The sequence below is a fragment of the Netta rufina genome, assembly GCF_964035555.1.
Source record: "Netta rufina genome assembly, chromosome: 30".
NCBI classification, from domain to species: domain Eukaryota; kingdom Metazoa; phylum Chordata; class Aves; order Anseriformes; family Anatidae; genus Netta; species Netta rufina.
In genome coordinates, this window is record NC_140154.1 from 1,242,282 (window position 1) to 1,258,158 (window position 15,877).

Below are 15,877 nucleotides of genomic sequence, written 5' to 3' on the forward strand. Positions count from 1 at the left end.
CCAGCCATCTGTTGCCAGCTCGGGGACTCGCTTTCCCCCTCCCTCCACCCCAGCTCTGCGTCCGATGGGGCCGATGGATGCTCTCGTGGGGGGGGGGCAGCACGGCGGCGTCCCCCACCTGAGCGCAGCCGCGGCCGGGGGGCTCGCGGGGGGCCGGGGGGCGCGAGGCTGAGCGCGGCAGCTGAGCTCCCGGAGAGGCTCGGGGCTCCGCTGCCCTCTGCTCCCTGCTCCGAGGAGGAAAGGGGCTGTCCCCTCGTGTCCCCCCCCTCCCCAAAAATCCCTCCTTGGCAGAGGTGCCCCCTCCTGATGTAAGGGGGAGGTGAACCCCTGAAGAGAGGCTTTTTGGGCATGGGCATCCTCCGGAGGGGCTGCTGGAGCATCTCCCCCACAGGACGCCCGTGCCCAAACCATTCCCCTGGGTGATCTGAGCTGCTCAGATTCAAGCAAGACCCCTCCCCGCCCAAATTTTGGTGAAGGGTTGCTGCGAATTTGGGTCTCCAACCCTCTCATCCATGGCCGGGAGCTGCTTCTCCGCTCCCTTCCCCGCCACCAAAAGGCCAGGACGAGGGGACGAGCGCGGGGTGGCACCAGGAGCCCGACACCTCCGCGCCTTCGGGGAGGGCAAAGCGAGGATGAGGAGGGTCCCAGCTCCACCCGAGCCCCTACAGAGCAAAGCCTGCTGGATTATATCCTAATCCCAAAGGCCTTGGGGACCGGGACTCTAAGTGGAGGCTCTCTAATCCCTTCCCGTAAGCGATCCGGCGCTAACTGCCCCGATGGGACTCCGGCCACATCTGGTGGGGGAGCCCGCCGGGGCTGCCCGCGGCTCGCTAAGAGGATGAGGGTGCGGAGGGGAAAATGCTAAACCATTTATGCCTCGGGCACTTTTTTTTTTTTTCTTTTTTTTCCTTTTTTTTTCATCCGCGGCGATCAGATGTCGGAGCCGGCTCTCCAGCCCCCTCCTCATCGCCCCTCGTCGTCGCTGGGACCCTCCTGTGAAAAAAAAAAAAAAAACAAAAAAAAACGGCACGGATGCGGCCACGAGCCCTGCGGGTGCTGCATCCAGCTCCTTTTGCTCAGCCCCTTGGGGGGGGGGCAGAAATTGACCCCCCCCAGCAGCTCTGCCCCATCCCTGAGGCTCCACGCCAAGCCTGGTGCCGGATGGAGATGATGTCCCGAGCACGGGAAGCTTGGGGAGGGCTCAGAAATTCACTGTCCCTGAGCTGAGCATGAGCAGATGGGAAAATGACCCCCCCCCCCCCAAAAAAAAAAAGGTAACCACATAGAAGGGTCCCGGGGGCGGTGTCCCCCCCTCTCCCCCAGCCCACTTGGGGATGAAGGAGTGGGGTCGAATCCTGCTGGGGTGCAGCTAGGAGCTTAGCCGGGGTGGAAAGGGTGGAAAATCCTCATTTTGCTTCCCCCTTGGGGGGGCAAACAGAGCGATGGGGTGGGGGGAGAACCAAGCCCCCCCCGGAGCAGGGGCATCGCTGACAGCTGGGCTGGGGCAGGCGGCCTCGGAGCAGGGGTTAACGAGCGGCAGCCGAGGCCGTTATCCCATATGGGGTTGTCCCTTATGGGGTTATCCCTTATGGGGTTATTAAATATGGGGGGGGGGGACCGGCACGTGCCAGGACCCTGCCCCACGTGCGGGTCCGAGCCCCCTCGTCTCCAAACCACCCGAGGTGCAGGGTGGCTGCTCCAAACCCGGAGATATTCGGAGCTGCTTCGCCCCTCCTGGGACGCCCTCCCCACGAACTAATTGATGCCACCGGGGGATAAAAAAGACCCCAGAGCTTCACCGGGGTGTGGGGGGGTTCAGAGCGGATCGGGGGGGACCAAGCGGAGGGGGTGGCCGCGGCACGGCGAGCAGGGCGAGGATTTTGGCACTGCCGGCCCGCAGCTGGCCCTGGCCGTTGGGGAGCCACGCGGTGGCCGCGTCCCTTGCCGGTGGGCTCGGGCTAACGGCCGGGACCCGATTGTGCCCCCCCCCAAGCCCCTCGCCCCGAAGCCGGGCGCACGGGCTCCCCGCGGGGGCCGCGGAGCAGCCAACTGTTCCCCGGCGAGGCCGTGCGGCGGCGGCGGTGGCAGCGGGCTGCAGCCCCGGCTAATCCAATCCATCAGGGGGGTAATGAGCTATGAAAGTGCGGATTCAATTAAGGGGGATTGCGACGGAAGGCAGAGCCCCGGCGTGGCAGACGGAGAAAGGAGCCCGCTCCCCTCTGAAAGGGTCCATCTGTGCCGCCGGGTCCCCTCTTTGTGCTCCCTGAAAGGGATGGAGACGCACAAAGGCGGCCGCAGCCCCCGCCAGGCGAGCGCCGGAGCCTCTGCCCATTTCCCTGGGGGGGGAAACTGAGGCACGGAGGGGCGCGGGGAGAGGTTTCGGGCGCCGTGGCGAAGTTTGGAGGGCTCTGGATGCTGCCAGCGAGCCGGTTTGCGGGGGGTTTGTGTTTTATTTCTGAGTTAGGGGGGGGTCCTCGGCACGTCCTGCAGCCCTTCAGGCATCCCGGGCACGGCTGCTGGCTCAGGACCCATCGCCCAGCTGAGACCCCAAGCTTTGGGCTGGATTTTGGGGTCGCTCTGCCCCATTGCCACAGCATCCTGCATTTTGGGGGCCTCTTCCCACCGCTCTGTACCAGCACCAGTCCCCATCCCCTGGCGTGGGGAAGCCGCTCTGCTTCGTGCTGGGCAGCTCGGGAGCCCCCCACACCGCCCTGCGGGGCTCCGTGCCTCAGTTTCCCCTCCTGGGAAGGGCTGGCAGAGCCAGAAGCACCCAAAGGTGCATGCAAAGGTGCTTCAGCACCCTCCTCTCCTCAGCTCCAACCTCCGGGCATCCAAATCTGGGACCCCCCGAGCATCGTTCCGGCTGGAAACACCCCCGGGGACCTCTTCATGGGAGAGCCCCCCGCCCGATTACAATTTGGGGGGGGGGGATTGGGCCAGGGACGAGTTTAAAGACGGGATTATTGCTGTACAAATTCTGATTAAACCGTCCCCAAACCCTCCTGCTACAAGATTAAGCAGAGCTCTAATCTCAGCCGAGCAGCAAGACTTCGTCAATAACTCCAAATCTCCCCGCTGTTAGTTTATCTGCTGGGGATTAAGCAGGGAGGTTCCTGAACTTGTATAAAATAATAATAATAATAATAAAATAAATTAAAAAATAAAAGAAATGCCTGTGTGCTGGCCAGTGCGTGGCAGCTGTCATTGCAGGCATTGGGGCTGGGGCTGCCCAAAATGTGGAGCAGGTTTTCTCCTCGCCCTATGTGGGGCACCAGACCTGAGCCCTTTTGGGACACCCCAAAAATGTCCTTCGTGGTCCAAGGACGGGCTCTGAGACCCCCACATGGGGGAGGACGGTGGGAGCTGGGGGTGAAGGAGCTGCTGCACGCTGCAACCTCAGAACGGAGCCCTTGGTCCCTTGCCCACCCAGCCCAGAGCCCCCCCACAACACCACTGGGGCAGGACCTTGGTGTCCCCTAACAGGGCGATCCCCTTGGGTGCCAGGAGGACACGGAGCACCCCCGGAGCTCCCCGCTTCCCTCAACGAGGTGCTCCCAGCCCTGGGAACGCTGGCTGAGGTGGGATGCTCCCCGGGATGCGGGACGGTCCCGGGATGCGGGATGCTCCGGAGATGCGGGATGGACCGAGCAGATGCCGGGGGAACGCCGGCCCTAATCCCCTGGCCCCGGCCCCGCTGCGTAAACACTCTGTACAGCTTTGCAAACAGATTGAAGCGCGGCTGATCTGGAGCGCAGCGGAGAGCTTAGGGGCTCAGAGGAGCCAGCGCCGGGATTTGCGCGAATTCCCCGCCCCACGCTGGCAGGAGCCGGCGGGATGGGGACCCCCACGGGGCTGGGGGGACACGGGGAGGGGACCTGGCCCCAAAGCAGGGTATGGGGGGGATGTAGCAGGGCAGTGGGGCAGCCCTGAGGGGGTCTGGGGTCGGGGAGCAGCTGCAGGGATGTCCTGAGGAGCTCCGGGTGCTCTCCAAACCCCTGAATCGAGGGAGATGAGATCCCTCCAGGGGCTGGTCTGTTCCCAAATCCCTCAGGTCCCGTTCCCTTCGAGCCCACCAGCTGGGAGAACACCCACGGGAGCTGCAGGGTTTGGGGACACGTCTACCCCACGGAGATCCCTCGCCCATGCTGTGAGGTGCTCGGCACGAAGCCCCTCTCTGGCTCCTCTCCTCCAGCCTGGCTTTTGGGGTCCCTCCTGCCTGTTCCAGACCCCATTTGGAGCTTCTCCAGGGCTTGCTGTGCTGCTGGACAGATGTCCAAACAACGTCTTTTTGGGTTGCTTTGTGCCACGCACATGTGCCCGGGGGTCCCAGCTTTGCACAAGCCCCCATCGAACCCTCAGTGCCCTTTTGGGGGCAGACAAGCCACGTCCCAAACCCCCCGGGGCTCAACGGGGTGCCACCACCTTGTCCCCTTGGGACCACGTGCAGCTCCTCGCCCACCGGCCCCGCACTCATCAGCAAGAAAGTTAGCTGCCAAAATCTGATGTCCCCACGGGGGGAAAGACGATTAACTCGAGAACCGACCGTCTGAGAGTTCGGCTTAGTGGGAAAAGCCTCGTGGCTTCCCAAGCCGGCCACATTAGGAGCTCAGTGGCTCACGGCGTTATCAGATTACAAACAATATCAGAATTACAGCTTTTAAAGCTGGGTTTTAAAAAGGCTTAGCAATTATACGGCTCGGGGCTCTCCCACCCCGCTGGGGAAACCAGGGCGACTCGCAGCCAGGACCCTCGGAGCTGCTCCAACCACGGCTGTTCCAGGGCGAGCTGGGGTGTCCCCTTCCCCGAGCACCACTGACCCCAGGACGGAGATCAAGTGGGCTTCAAGCAAAGCTTTGGAAGTCCTAGAGGTTGTGCAGAGCTCCGCCAGGTTTGCTGTGGTTATTTCTGAGCCTCATTTCCCTCCCGAATTCCTCTCCTTTCGCCCCGTTATTGACCCACGCTGGGGCACACGCGGTCTCCAAGCTCTGGGACATCTCCGTCCCCAAGTGCTTCCAGCTGGGGGACCTCCAGAAAGCCTGGCACCTGTGTGTGATCTCCACCACACCAAACCTGGGGTCCCACCACCCCACACGGAGCCGTTTCCCATGGGAGATGCTCTCCCATCACGCTGAGATGCAGGAGGGGAGGACGGACCACCCCCTGCTCCAGCCTCCCTGGTCCTTCCCAAAGGAGCATCCTCCCGCCCCAGCTGCGACCCGGCATGGGACAGGGGGAGTTTTTAACAAAGGAGCCTTTGTGCTGGATGCTAATTAGTCATTAAGGCCGGGTAAGTGCTCCTGATGGGCTAAACTCATGGGGCAGGGACCCTGCTCTCCTCGCACCGTGGTGCCCACCGTGGCTTCACGTCCTCGCCAGGGATGGTGACAAGTGGCACTGCTGTCCCCAAAGCCTGAGCAGAGGGCGAAGCCTCTGCATGCTGCAGAGACACCAGGGCACCCCCCCAAGTGTCCCCCCAAGCCCAAGAGCCCCCCCAAGGCACCAGGGAATGGCCGTGAGCTCACAAGGGACCGTGCACAAGCACAGTGGCCTCGGCCACAGCCTGGCGCAGCTCCCGGCGTTTTGGAGATGAGTTTGGCCACCGAAGGGTGCTGAGGGGGGCCGGGGGGGCCGGGGCACAGCTGGACTCTGGGCACCAGCGCTGAGCTGGCAGCATTGCCACAGCCAGAGGCTGTTTTTCCCTTCACTGCTGCCCCAGCATCCTTGCAGGGGTCACCACGGGGGGGTCTCACCCTCTCTGCCGGCTGCAATAACCCCCAGCCCACCGCACTCACAGCCTGGGGCAGGGTAAGACCCCTGCGTGGGGGGGTTCCCTCTTGCTTAGGGGACACAGGAGGCCTCCACGCCTGCCTGCACGTCCCCCCATCCCTTAGCAGCAGAGCTGCAGCTGCGGGCCCCCCCGGAGAGCCCCCTCGCCGTGCACAGCTTGCGGGGACGAGGCGCTTGGCGGCTCCCACCGGGCTCCGTGCAGCAGCCGGCGTGGGGCTTGGGGGGGGACGGGGAGGCTCCGAGCGGCGCGGGGGACACGTGGCACTCAGGTCCCCGTGCGAGGGGACGGCGGGGACGAGAGGCCCCAGCGGCAGCCAGGAGCTGCTCCAGGATTTGAGCACAGCTGGGCAAGGCAGGCGCCGGCGAGCACAGCGCCGAGCGCGGGCAGGGCGATGCGCGCCTCGCACGTGGCCGGGGTGAAACCGGGACGTTGGTGCGTGCACACCTGCGTGTGTGTGTGCACGTTTTGGCGACCTCCTGCGTGTGCACACATGCAGCAAGAGGATGGTGTGCCAGCGTGCAAAGTGCTGCCGTGCACGTGTGAGATTTCTGCGTGAGCGCGGCTGCGGGGCGCACGCGTGGCTGCTGGGGCGCATGGAGAGGTCCCCATGTGTGTGAGCGAGTCCACACGTGTGTTTGGGCACACACCAACATGTGTGTGAGCATGTTTGTGGTGTGCAGCCCATGAAAACCAGTTGCAGATGACCGATGTGTCAGGGACAGCGAGAAGAGCCCCGGGGCAGAGCCAACAGCAGCAGCTGGATGCTAAATGCCACCACCCCGTAGGGGAGCACGGTGCCACCCAGCTCCTGCCACCCCTGGGGACCTTCCCGGCTCCCAGCAGGACACGGAGCCCAACCCCACGGTCAGGGATCCCAGCTGGACCCCAGCATGGGGGGTTTGGGATCAAAACTCCCCGTGTCCCTCTGGTTTCCCCGCCAGGCAGCCCGCGTCGCCACGCTGAGGACCACAGACAAGGAGACGACAGCCCCGCGGTGATGCTGCTTCAAACAAGACCACAACTTTATTTGAGCTAAAAACCCAATTCTGCTTTCTTTACAAAAGGATAAACATTTGCTCTCAGTACAAAAGGAAACAAGCCCCGGGATCCAGGGGCTGGGCAGGGACCTCCGGAGCGCAAATCCTCTCCAAATTCCCAACTCTGTACAAAACACCTCGGTAAAAGAGTGAGGTTTGGCCAGCCGGGCTCGCGAGGCCAGTGGGGATTTCAAAAATAGTTGCCTGCATTTTCTTGAAAACAAAAATAGTTGCATAGCCTTTAAAAGTTATTGCTCATAGAAATACAGGGGACGAGTCGGGAGCTGCTGGGCACCATCCAAAAGACGAGAAATGGCAACGTTAAATATGGAGTTCACCATTAAATATGCAAGCCCTCGGCTAAAGTACTTGGTTCAGTCACCAGGAGATAGACCGCCGGGGCAGGAGGGAAATAAATTAAATAAATAATGGCTAATAAATAATCCTGGAGCAACGGCACTGCAAAAACCACACGTCTCCACAAAGCTAACTCCAACTAAGCACTTGGAAGTCAACCGGAAAATGAGGAGGTTCTTCAGCACGTTCCACGTTTCATGGAAAACAGAGGGAAATAAATTAGACACGCACCCCCCCCACACACACCCCACCCCAAGTAAATAATAAATAAAACGGGGAATTAAGACACGCTTCTTTTGGCAGGATGTCTTGGGAACGCGGATCGTGGCAGGTACTCTACAAACCCGAAGAAGACGCGGCCCCGGTGGCTCCTGTTTCAGCTCTCGAGTCCGGGATATTTGTGCTCTGAAGGGCCGAGCATCCTGCAGCGAGGTGCCACGATCCGTGACCGTCGCCTGCTGGTTTTGGGTCTGAGGGCTGTGGCTGAGGAGCAGGGCAGCGGGGACGAGCCGAGGAGGGACTGTCACGGAGATCTTAATAGGGCAGATACGGTGGCACGGGTCTCCCTCGGGTGGGGAGCAGCCCCGGGGGTCTTCTGGGGGTGGCCCACATCATTCCCACCTCTGGAGCTGGACCCTCTGCTGCCCTGGGACGGCAACTGGGCAACCTGAGGGGCCGGAGGGGCTTGGGGTTCCCACCCTGAGGAGGGGGCAAGCTGAGCTCTGGGGGCTCAGCAAATGTTTGTCCCTGGTGCTGGAAATGTGCAGGGCGAAGCCACCTCCGGGAGCATCTCTGGGGGAGAGGGAGAGGGGAGCAGCAGCCCGGCTGTGGCCGGTGGTGGAGCTCAGCACCCAAGCTCTGAAACATGAGCAGGATTTGGCTCCAGAGCCCGGAGCAGGAGAGCTGTGTGGACAAGAGCCCCGTCCCCAGCTGGAGATGCCTGAAACCCCTTTCCCACCACGCCTGGAGAAGGCATTGAGGGCATTTCACGGGTCTGCAATCCGGGCTCAGATCTCAGGAAGGGTTCTGGGGGCAGCTCTGAAACTCGGCGAGGTGGCACGGGCTGGGGGAGGACGGGAGGGCTAGCGGCGCCTGGCGCAGCGACGTCCTGGAGAGATGCTCAGGGGTCTCGCTCCGGCTGCGTCCTTCCAAAAACAGCTCGGCCCAACGCCTCCCCGTCCCCAGAGTTCGGGTCTGCCCCTGCTTGGCTACTCGTTGAAGATGGCATTGAGCTGGGGCCCGGCCACGTGGTGCGGGTAGGACTCGTAGCTCATGTCTATGGGGAGCTCGTAGCGGGGCACCGCGCTTTGGAAGTGCGCTCCGTGTCCGTGTGCGCCCGCCAGCCCGACCGAGGGGTAGTGGGCCATGAAGGGGTAGGATTTCTCCAGCTCTGGGGACCCGTCTTGCTTCAGGGAGAAGTTCCCGCTGATGCTCAGGGGCGGCGTCAGGGGCCCCTCGTAGGGGGGAGTGGTGCAGTCATTGGGGTGGGCGCCGAAGGACGCGTCCACCAGGCTCTTGAAGGTCGGGGGCTTCAGATGCAGCAGGTGGGTTTCCATCGACCCGTAGGGCGGGCTGGGGAGCCCCGGGGACTGGTAGCTGAAGGAGTGGCTGGAAATGGCCGGGTCGCACACCGGGGATTTTTCTTCGTGCTTCTCCAAGAACAGGGTCTGCGGCCCCAGCTGCAGGCAGCCAGCCACCAGGTTGCTGGTGGGCTGCGACAAGCCCTTGCAGAGCATCTCCACGAAGCTCTTGCCTTCGGGGGTCTGCCCCGTCTCCAGCACCTCAGACAGAGCCCAGATGTAATTCCTGGCAAGCCTCAGGGTCTCGATCTTGGATAATTTCTGCGTCTTGGAGTAGCAGGGCATCACCCTCCTCAGGTTGTCCAGAGCATCGTTCAGGCCGTGCATCCGCGTGCGCTCGCGGGCGTTGGCCTTCACCCGCCGGGCCCTGAATCTCTCCAGCCTCGCCTTGGTCATCTTCTTCTTCTTTGGTCCCCTTCTTTTCGGCTTTTCCCCGTCGTCCTCTTCCTCCTCTTCTTCCTCGATGCTGTCGTGCTCTTCGTTCAAGCCCGGCACCAAGCCAAAGGGAGCTTGCCTGCCGTCCTCCTCCTTCAGCTCGCCTTTGGAGCTCAGCGTTTCGCCCATCCAGGCTTGGGTGCTCAGGAGCTCCGCCATCTCCTTGGGCTTGGCGTACGTCTTCGTCATCCCTGAGCTCTGCAAGAAGGGGACAAGAAGTTAACGAATCCCAGCAGGAGCTTTGGGAACCGAGCACAAAATCATCTGCCGGAGACACCGACTGCTGTCTGTCCTCCAGCGGTGCCTGTGGAATCTGTCTGTCTGCCCCTACAGCAATTTCTAGGGATTTTTGTTACGTGCCCAGCGTTGTAATGTGTGGCATCCAGCACAAGGCACCACAGTTACGATTTTTCTACCAAAAGGCTTAGTTTCAGACAACCTTTATGGGGCTCTCAGTCCCGTAGCCGACACGTTGAGCCAGGAGCCACTGAAGCTTTATCCTGGGGACTTCCAGGAATTCCCTTTGGGGTTGTTCCCACCCATGAGTTTGCCTTGGAGCCTGATCTCCCCCTGGGCCAGCCCATCCTCGTGGCTTCAGCCCCAATCCCACCTCGTGGGCTGCAAAAGGAAGCCTGAACAAGTCGAGGTCCCTCTGCTGATCCATCCCCGGAGCTTCTCCTGCCCTAACCTGGGCACATTTGCCTTCACCTTCGTTTCCCTCTGCCGTAACGAGCACCGTCCCGCTGCACAAAGCAGCCAGGGCTTCATGTTAATCACCCCCCCAGATCCTGTCACCGCGCCTGCCTCATTTAATAAAGCTTAGCCTCTAAGCTGCTTTGCTGAAAGTGTGCTGTCCGAGCCCACCCCACGTGGAAAATCCCACTTTTAATATGCGTGATGGGGCTCGGGGGCTGGATTAGGGTGTTAATTGCTCTGCCCAGCCACCGCATCCCGGGAGGACCGTGTGGCCCCAATTAACTCTCGGGTAAAGCAAGCGGAGGCGGTCGGATGCTCGGAGATCCGGGGAGCCAAGGTGGTGGAGGAACATTTTGGGGATGAATTTGTGGGGCTGGCCGAGCCGGGAGGGAGCAGGGGACCAAATATCCTCTACCAGCACACTGGGAAGACCACAGCTTTGCACCAGAAAGGGCTGTAGGACCACTCAGTGCCCCCCTCCAGACCACGGTTCTGGGGCCGTGAGCCCAAGGATTGCTTTCCCTTCTCCCTCAGAGACCTGGCCCTGCACCCCTGCCCTCAGCACCCATCCCTCGCTCGTCCCCTGCACCACAATTCCCTCTTAGAGGGTGCTATTGGTGAAAAATCAGCAGATTTGGGGCTTTGTGTGCGAGGCAGGACCAGCTGGTTCCCCCCTTCCCCGCACTTCGCAGGGCAGTATTCCCACGGGAGGGTGTCAGGAGGTTGCCTCTTTGGAAACGGTTTCCAGCCTGAGCTCGCGGGGATTTTGCTCTCTCTTTTTCTCCAGACTATAGATTTAATAAATAATTAAAAAAAAATAAAATACAGGGGGAAAGGTAGACAAAAAGGGAATTGCCTGGTGGAGTAACTTCCCAGGTTCCCAAGGAAGATGGGGAACCCACTGCGGGTGGGAGGCTTTTCCAGCCTGTTTTGCTGGGACGCCTTTCCTTTTGGACATCTCCACCCCACACTGATCAAACCATCAGGAACCCACTGCAGGAGAAAGCCAAAAACTTGATGTTCAGTTTGCCACGGCTCGGCTCTCCTGAGCTCTCCTGGTTCTCCCTTTGTGTCACGGGACACCAGGCTCTGATCCCAAAACAAGTAGGATCAATTCCTTTTCCTTTCCAAGCAGAAGAAAGGTCTGGGAGATGGATCCGGGGCAGATGCTGGCACAAGAGCCAGGCACAAAATGGGAATTCAGCACGGAAGGGGGCAGGAGGGACCAGGCAAGGCAAGAGGACCAGAAAAATTAGGATTTACCCGAGACCTCTGCACCGTGCCCTGCCTGGGAACGCAGCGGGATGGGGCTCAGCTCTACGTGGACCCGCTGGGCTCTGGCTGCCAGGGAGATTAAAAACCCTTCAGCTGCTCCTTCAGCCCCAGTACGGCTATGGGACCACTGGGGCTCCGAGTCCTGGCCCCAGGAGCTTCTCCAGCCCAGTCCCACTCTTGGTGGTCCCAGTCCAACCATTAGCCAAACTGGTGTGGAGAAGAAGGGATGCGATGGATTTTTTGGGGAGGACTAAAACTGCTCAAGAGCATCCCTGCAGCACCCAAACACCCCTGGAAAAGTGGGAGGGAGCCGGGGGGTGCTGGGAGCCACCAAATCCATCCCGTTCCTGGGATGTGGGGCTGCGGGAGAGAAGGGGGCAAGTTTTTGGGTCCAGGCTGGGGGGGAGCCAGGAGCTCCCCTGGCCTCAGCTGCGGAGGCTCCCTCCCTGCTGGGCTCCTGGCCCCAGGCAAAATTCGCTGGGAAAAAGCACTGGGACCCCCCCCGGCCTCCCCCCTCGGGCTCTGTCCCCCCCCCAGGACCCGAGAAACAAAAGCCGGAGGCTGGGGCATCTCCTCCATCTCCCCCCACCTCCATCCCCGATCCACAGCGCAGCCCCGACGTGCTTGGGGGAAAAGATTTGGGGGGCGCGGGGGGGGCCCGATCCCACCCCGACGGCCACAGAGTCAAGGGGAGGGGGTCACAGGGTTGGGTGGCGGGGCGGGGGGGGGCACGGAATCCCGTCGGAGGGGTCGGAGGGGTGCTCGGGGTGTCCCCCGGGGGGGGGGTCCCGGTGCGCCCTTACCTGGGCACCGCAGCGAGTCCCCGCTGTCACTTGCCCGGGCGCATGGTGGTGGCGACCCCGGGGGGGCGGGCGGGCGGTGGCACCGGGGGGGGCACCGTGGGCGACACCGGGAGAGGCACCGGGAGCGGGGCCAGCTCCGCTGTCGGGCGGTTTTGAAGCTCTCCCCGCTGCCGGCGGCTCCGGCACGGTCGCGGTTCCCCCCCCCGGTGGCTCCTCCTTCTTGGGGAGGTGACCGAGCCCGGCTCCTCCCGCTGTCCCCCCCCCCCCCCCAACCCCCTCGGGACCCCGACGGCAACCCCCGGCACCCCCCCCGGTGGGTGCTCCCCGGAGGGAAGCATCCCTGGGTGGGTGTTTGTGGGTGAGCAGCCCGGGGGTGGGGATGTGGGGGGGGGTCCCCAGGGTGGGTTGTCCAGGGTGGGGTCCCCAGGGTGGGTGACCCCAGGGGGGGGTCCCTTGGAAGAGCACCCCAGGGTGGGCTTCTGTGGGTGGGCGCCTCCAGATGGGTGCCTCCAGATGGGGTCCTCAGGGTGGGTGACCCCAGGGGGGGGTCCCTTGGAAGAGCACCCCAGGGTGGGCTTCTGTGGGTGAGCACCCCCAGATGAGCACCTCTGGTTGAGCACCCCTGGGTGGGCACCTCCAGATGGGCACCCTTAAAAATGCACCCCTGGGATGAGCACCCCCAGACCAGCACCTCTGCACGAGCACCTCCAGATGGGCACCCCTGGGTGGGCACCCCCAGATAAGGACCCCTGGATGGGCACCCCCAGATTATCACCCCTGGATGGGAACCCCTGGGTGGGCACCCCAGATTATCACCCCCAGGATGGGCACCCCCAATTTTGCAGCCCCAAATGAGCACCCCCTGGACAAGCACCCCCAGATGAGCACCCCCGGATGCCCTCCCCAATTTGCCCAGCACCCTGCCCCACGCTCCCCCAGCACCCATCAGGGGCTCACCCTTGGGTGTCACCCCCTCCAGCCGGGTGCTGGGCTGAGGAGCAGAGCTCGGGGTGGCTTTGGGTGCCGTTGGCTCTGACACAGGTGCTCGGGGTGGGCGCTGGGGGGCTGCGTTTCCCCCCCCCTTGGCTGTAATGAGAGTGCGAGGGGGGAGTAATTAATTGCTGGTAGGGCCAGAAGGGGCCCGTCTGAGCTCGCTGCTGCTCAGACAAGAGGGAAGGGGCCCAGGGCTTCTGCCTCCAGCCCCGGACGGCGAGAGGGGCGAAAAAAAAAAAAAAAAAAAGAAGAAAAAAACACAAAAACGGATTAATTAAAGAGGAGAGAGCCGGGGAGCCCCGCACGGACCTCGCCTGCGCCGGGCGGGCACTGGGGCACTGAGCGCCTCCCCCAGCATCGCTTCTCCCCTCTCCCCCAGTGCTCCCCAGTATAAACCATTCAGGTACTGGGCTCCTCGCTCTCCCCATGGCCGGGGGGTGGCACCCCAAAAACCACCCCCCTGCTGCCGGGACCGTTGCCCCTCGCCTCTCGGGGACCCTCGGCGTTAATCGAGGGCGCTCGCCATCACGTCTCTTGGCAGCCTGGGATTAGGGGGGGGGGCATACTAATTAATTCATTAGCGGCTTCGTGGCTTAATTCCCAGCGCCGGGCTGGGCTGGGGCAGGGGGAACAGCTTGAGGCCAATAAATCTGCCTGTTGCCACTGCCCCGCGCCGCCGTCCCCTCCCTGACAGATGGCTCCAACAGGTTCGGCCCCACAAAAGGGGCGTCGGGCACCATTTGGGGGTAGGGGGGGGACACACGCGGTGACGTCCCCCGTGCTCGGTGGCCCCCCAACGCCTGGGTGACCCTCGAGCTGCATTGTCTGGCGGCCCCGCTGCCTTTCAGGGCCGGCCACGTGCCGCACGCTAATCCCATTGTGCGGGGGGCTTGGCATCTGTTCGCTGATGGGGGATCGCCCCCTCCCCATACCCATTCCCCCCCCCCCCAAAAAAAAAAAAAAACAAAAACCAGGGATTTCTCTCGCAAGATGTTCCCCTCATCCCGCTCCCGTCGCCGGCGAGCCCCTGGGAGCAGCGGGATGGGGTCCTTGGTGTTTGTGGGGGGGTGAGGGTGAAGCCCCCCCCTCCTCGTGCCGTGCGTTATTTCCATTTATATTGCACGGGGCCGTGGGGATTTTGCCTGCTGGGCACGGGGAGGAGAGGGGCAGGGGGTGAAAATCCGGCCCCTGGCAAAGCTGGGGGGGGGCTCACGGTCCCTGGAGCCGACCTGTGCCCAGCTGTGTCCCCCCCCCCCACCCAAAACCCTCCCACCTCCTGGGTGTCCCCTCACCCCCAGGGGTCCCCCATCCCTCCTCTCCTCCTCCCACATGTCCTCACCCCCCCAAAAAACCCTTCCCATCCCATCCCCTGGGGGTCTCCATCTCCAGCAGCCCCCCCACCCCCTGTAGGTCCCCCCCCCGTCTCATCCCATCCCTCCCGTGCCCTCCCCACGTCTCCTTTGGTGTCACCCCCTGGGCTGCCTGCGACCCCCCCCTTTGGGAACGCCACGATCCCAAAAAGCCGGAGGATTTGGGGGGACCTGCAGCAGGTCCTGCTGCCGCAGGAGGGGCCAGGGCTGGCTTTGGGGGGGCTCCACCTTAACACTGCCCCATCCTGAGCATCAAATAACGGGGAAAAGCCACCACCCAGGCGCTCAGAGCAGGATGGGGGGGGTCTGAGGAGGACAAAATCCCCCTCCCCTCATCCCACCGCTGCGCCCAAGCCCGGGACCAGCCCCCAGCACCCCTGCCCAGCACCCGGCTCCTCTCCCCATCCCATAATCTGATTGCTCCGGAGGGGCCGTGGCCTGGAAGGGAGGGTAATTGCCAGAGTAAATATTGTGAAAGCCCCCCCCCCAACGCCACCGCCACCGCCACCCCGGCCCCCGCTGCCCACCGCCCCGCGCCGCCGCCGGGGCTGGAATTCCTGGGCCCGTGCGGAAACGCAATTACCGCGTATTAACGGGGTCTAATTTAATCCCGGCAGCTGCGCCGGGGCCGCCTGATTTGCATGACATTGGGGAATGCAATTAAAGAGAAATCAGGGGCTGGGGGGCCCGCCTGGACTGCGGCGGGGGGGGTCCGGGCACGGCCAGGCGCTCGCTGACCCGTGTTTGTCAAATTGAGCGATGGTGGCACCGCGGAGAGGTTGGGGGGGGGGTGGCTGGGGGGGGACACGCTCTGCATGACAAAGGGGTGCCCCCCCACACCCCGCTGGCTCGGCCCTGGGGGGCTCCCGAGCACCCTGGTGGCCCCACGGCACGGCACGCCGGGCTGGGCGCAGGGGTCGTCACCGCGTGGTGGCTGCTGGCTGGGGGAGAAGGGACCCTCCGGGGTGCTTGGGAGGGGTCAGACGCTAGGGGTGCTTTTGGGGGACATTTGGGACCCTCAACCCTTTCTGCAGCCCCCCCCCCCGGCACTGGGATGGGGACAGCATCACCCTCGTGGCCACCCAGCCCGTCCCGATGCCGTGCAGGGCTCCGGAGTTGCCCCTGGCTGAGTTTTTCTCCCCGTTCCCTGCCTCAGTTTCCCCCCAGCCAGCACGCAGCCGAGCGCCCAGATGGGCTGGAGGGGGGGCACAGCTGGGCTCAGCACCCAGCCCTGCCGTCCCCCCCCCCCCAACCCAACCCCCCCGGGGAGCACAAGGGGCTCAGGGCCAGCGCGGTCGCTGGCTCGCTGCGCTCTTGGCTCCCTGCAGGCCGCCTGATGGCACAGCTGGGAAATCCCACACGCCCCACAGAGCTGGCAGGGAGCGGGCATCCTGCGCTGCTGAGCCTCGGAGAGGGGGGCTTGGGGACACCCCCGAGCTGGGGACACGGGGACGGGCAGGCGTCACGCACGGGGGGCAGCGAGCGGTGCCCCTGCCGTGCCGTAACCCGGCGCGATCCCGCTCGGCACCACCCCAGGACCTCA

The 15,877-nt window shown here is 63.3% G+C and overlaps 1 protein-coding gene across 1 annotated transcript; it reads right to left on the minus strand.

The window, feature by feature from the left end:
• Positions 1 to 8,390: 8,390 nt before the first annotated feature.
• Positions 8,391 to 9,386, minus strand: NEUROD4 (neuronal differentiation 4; the record flags this gene model as incomplete). Its single annotated transcript, XM_084303778.1, has 1 exon — positions 8,391 to 9,386. The coding sequence occupies one exon, from the start codon at positions 9,384 to 9,386 to the stop codon at positions 8,391 to 8,393; it is 996 nt and encodes a 331-aa protein (XP_084159904.1).
• Positions 9,387 to 15,877: the final 6,491 nt, after the last annotated feature.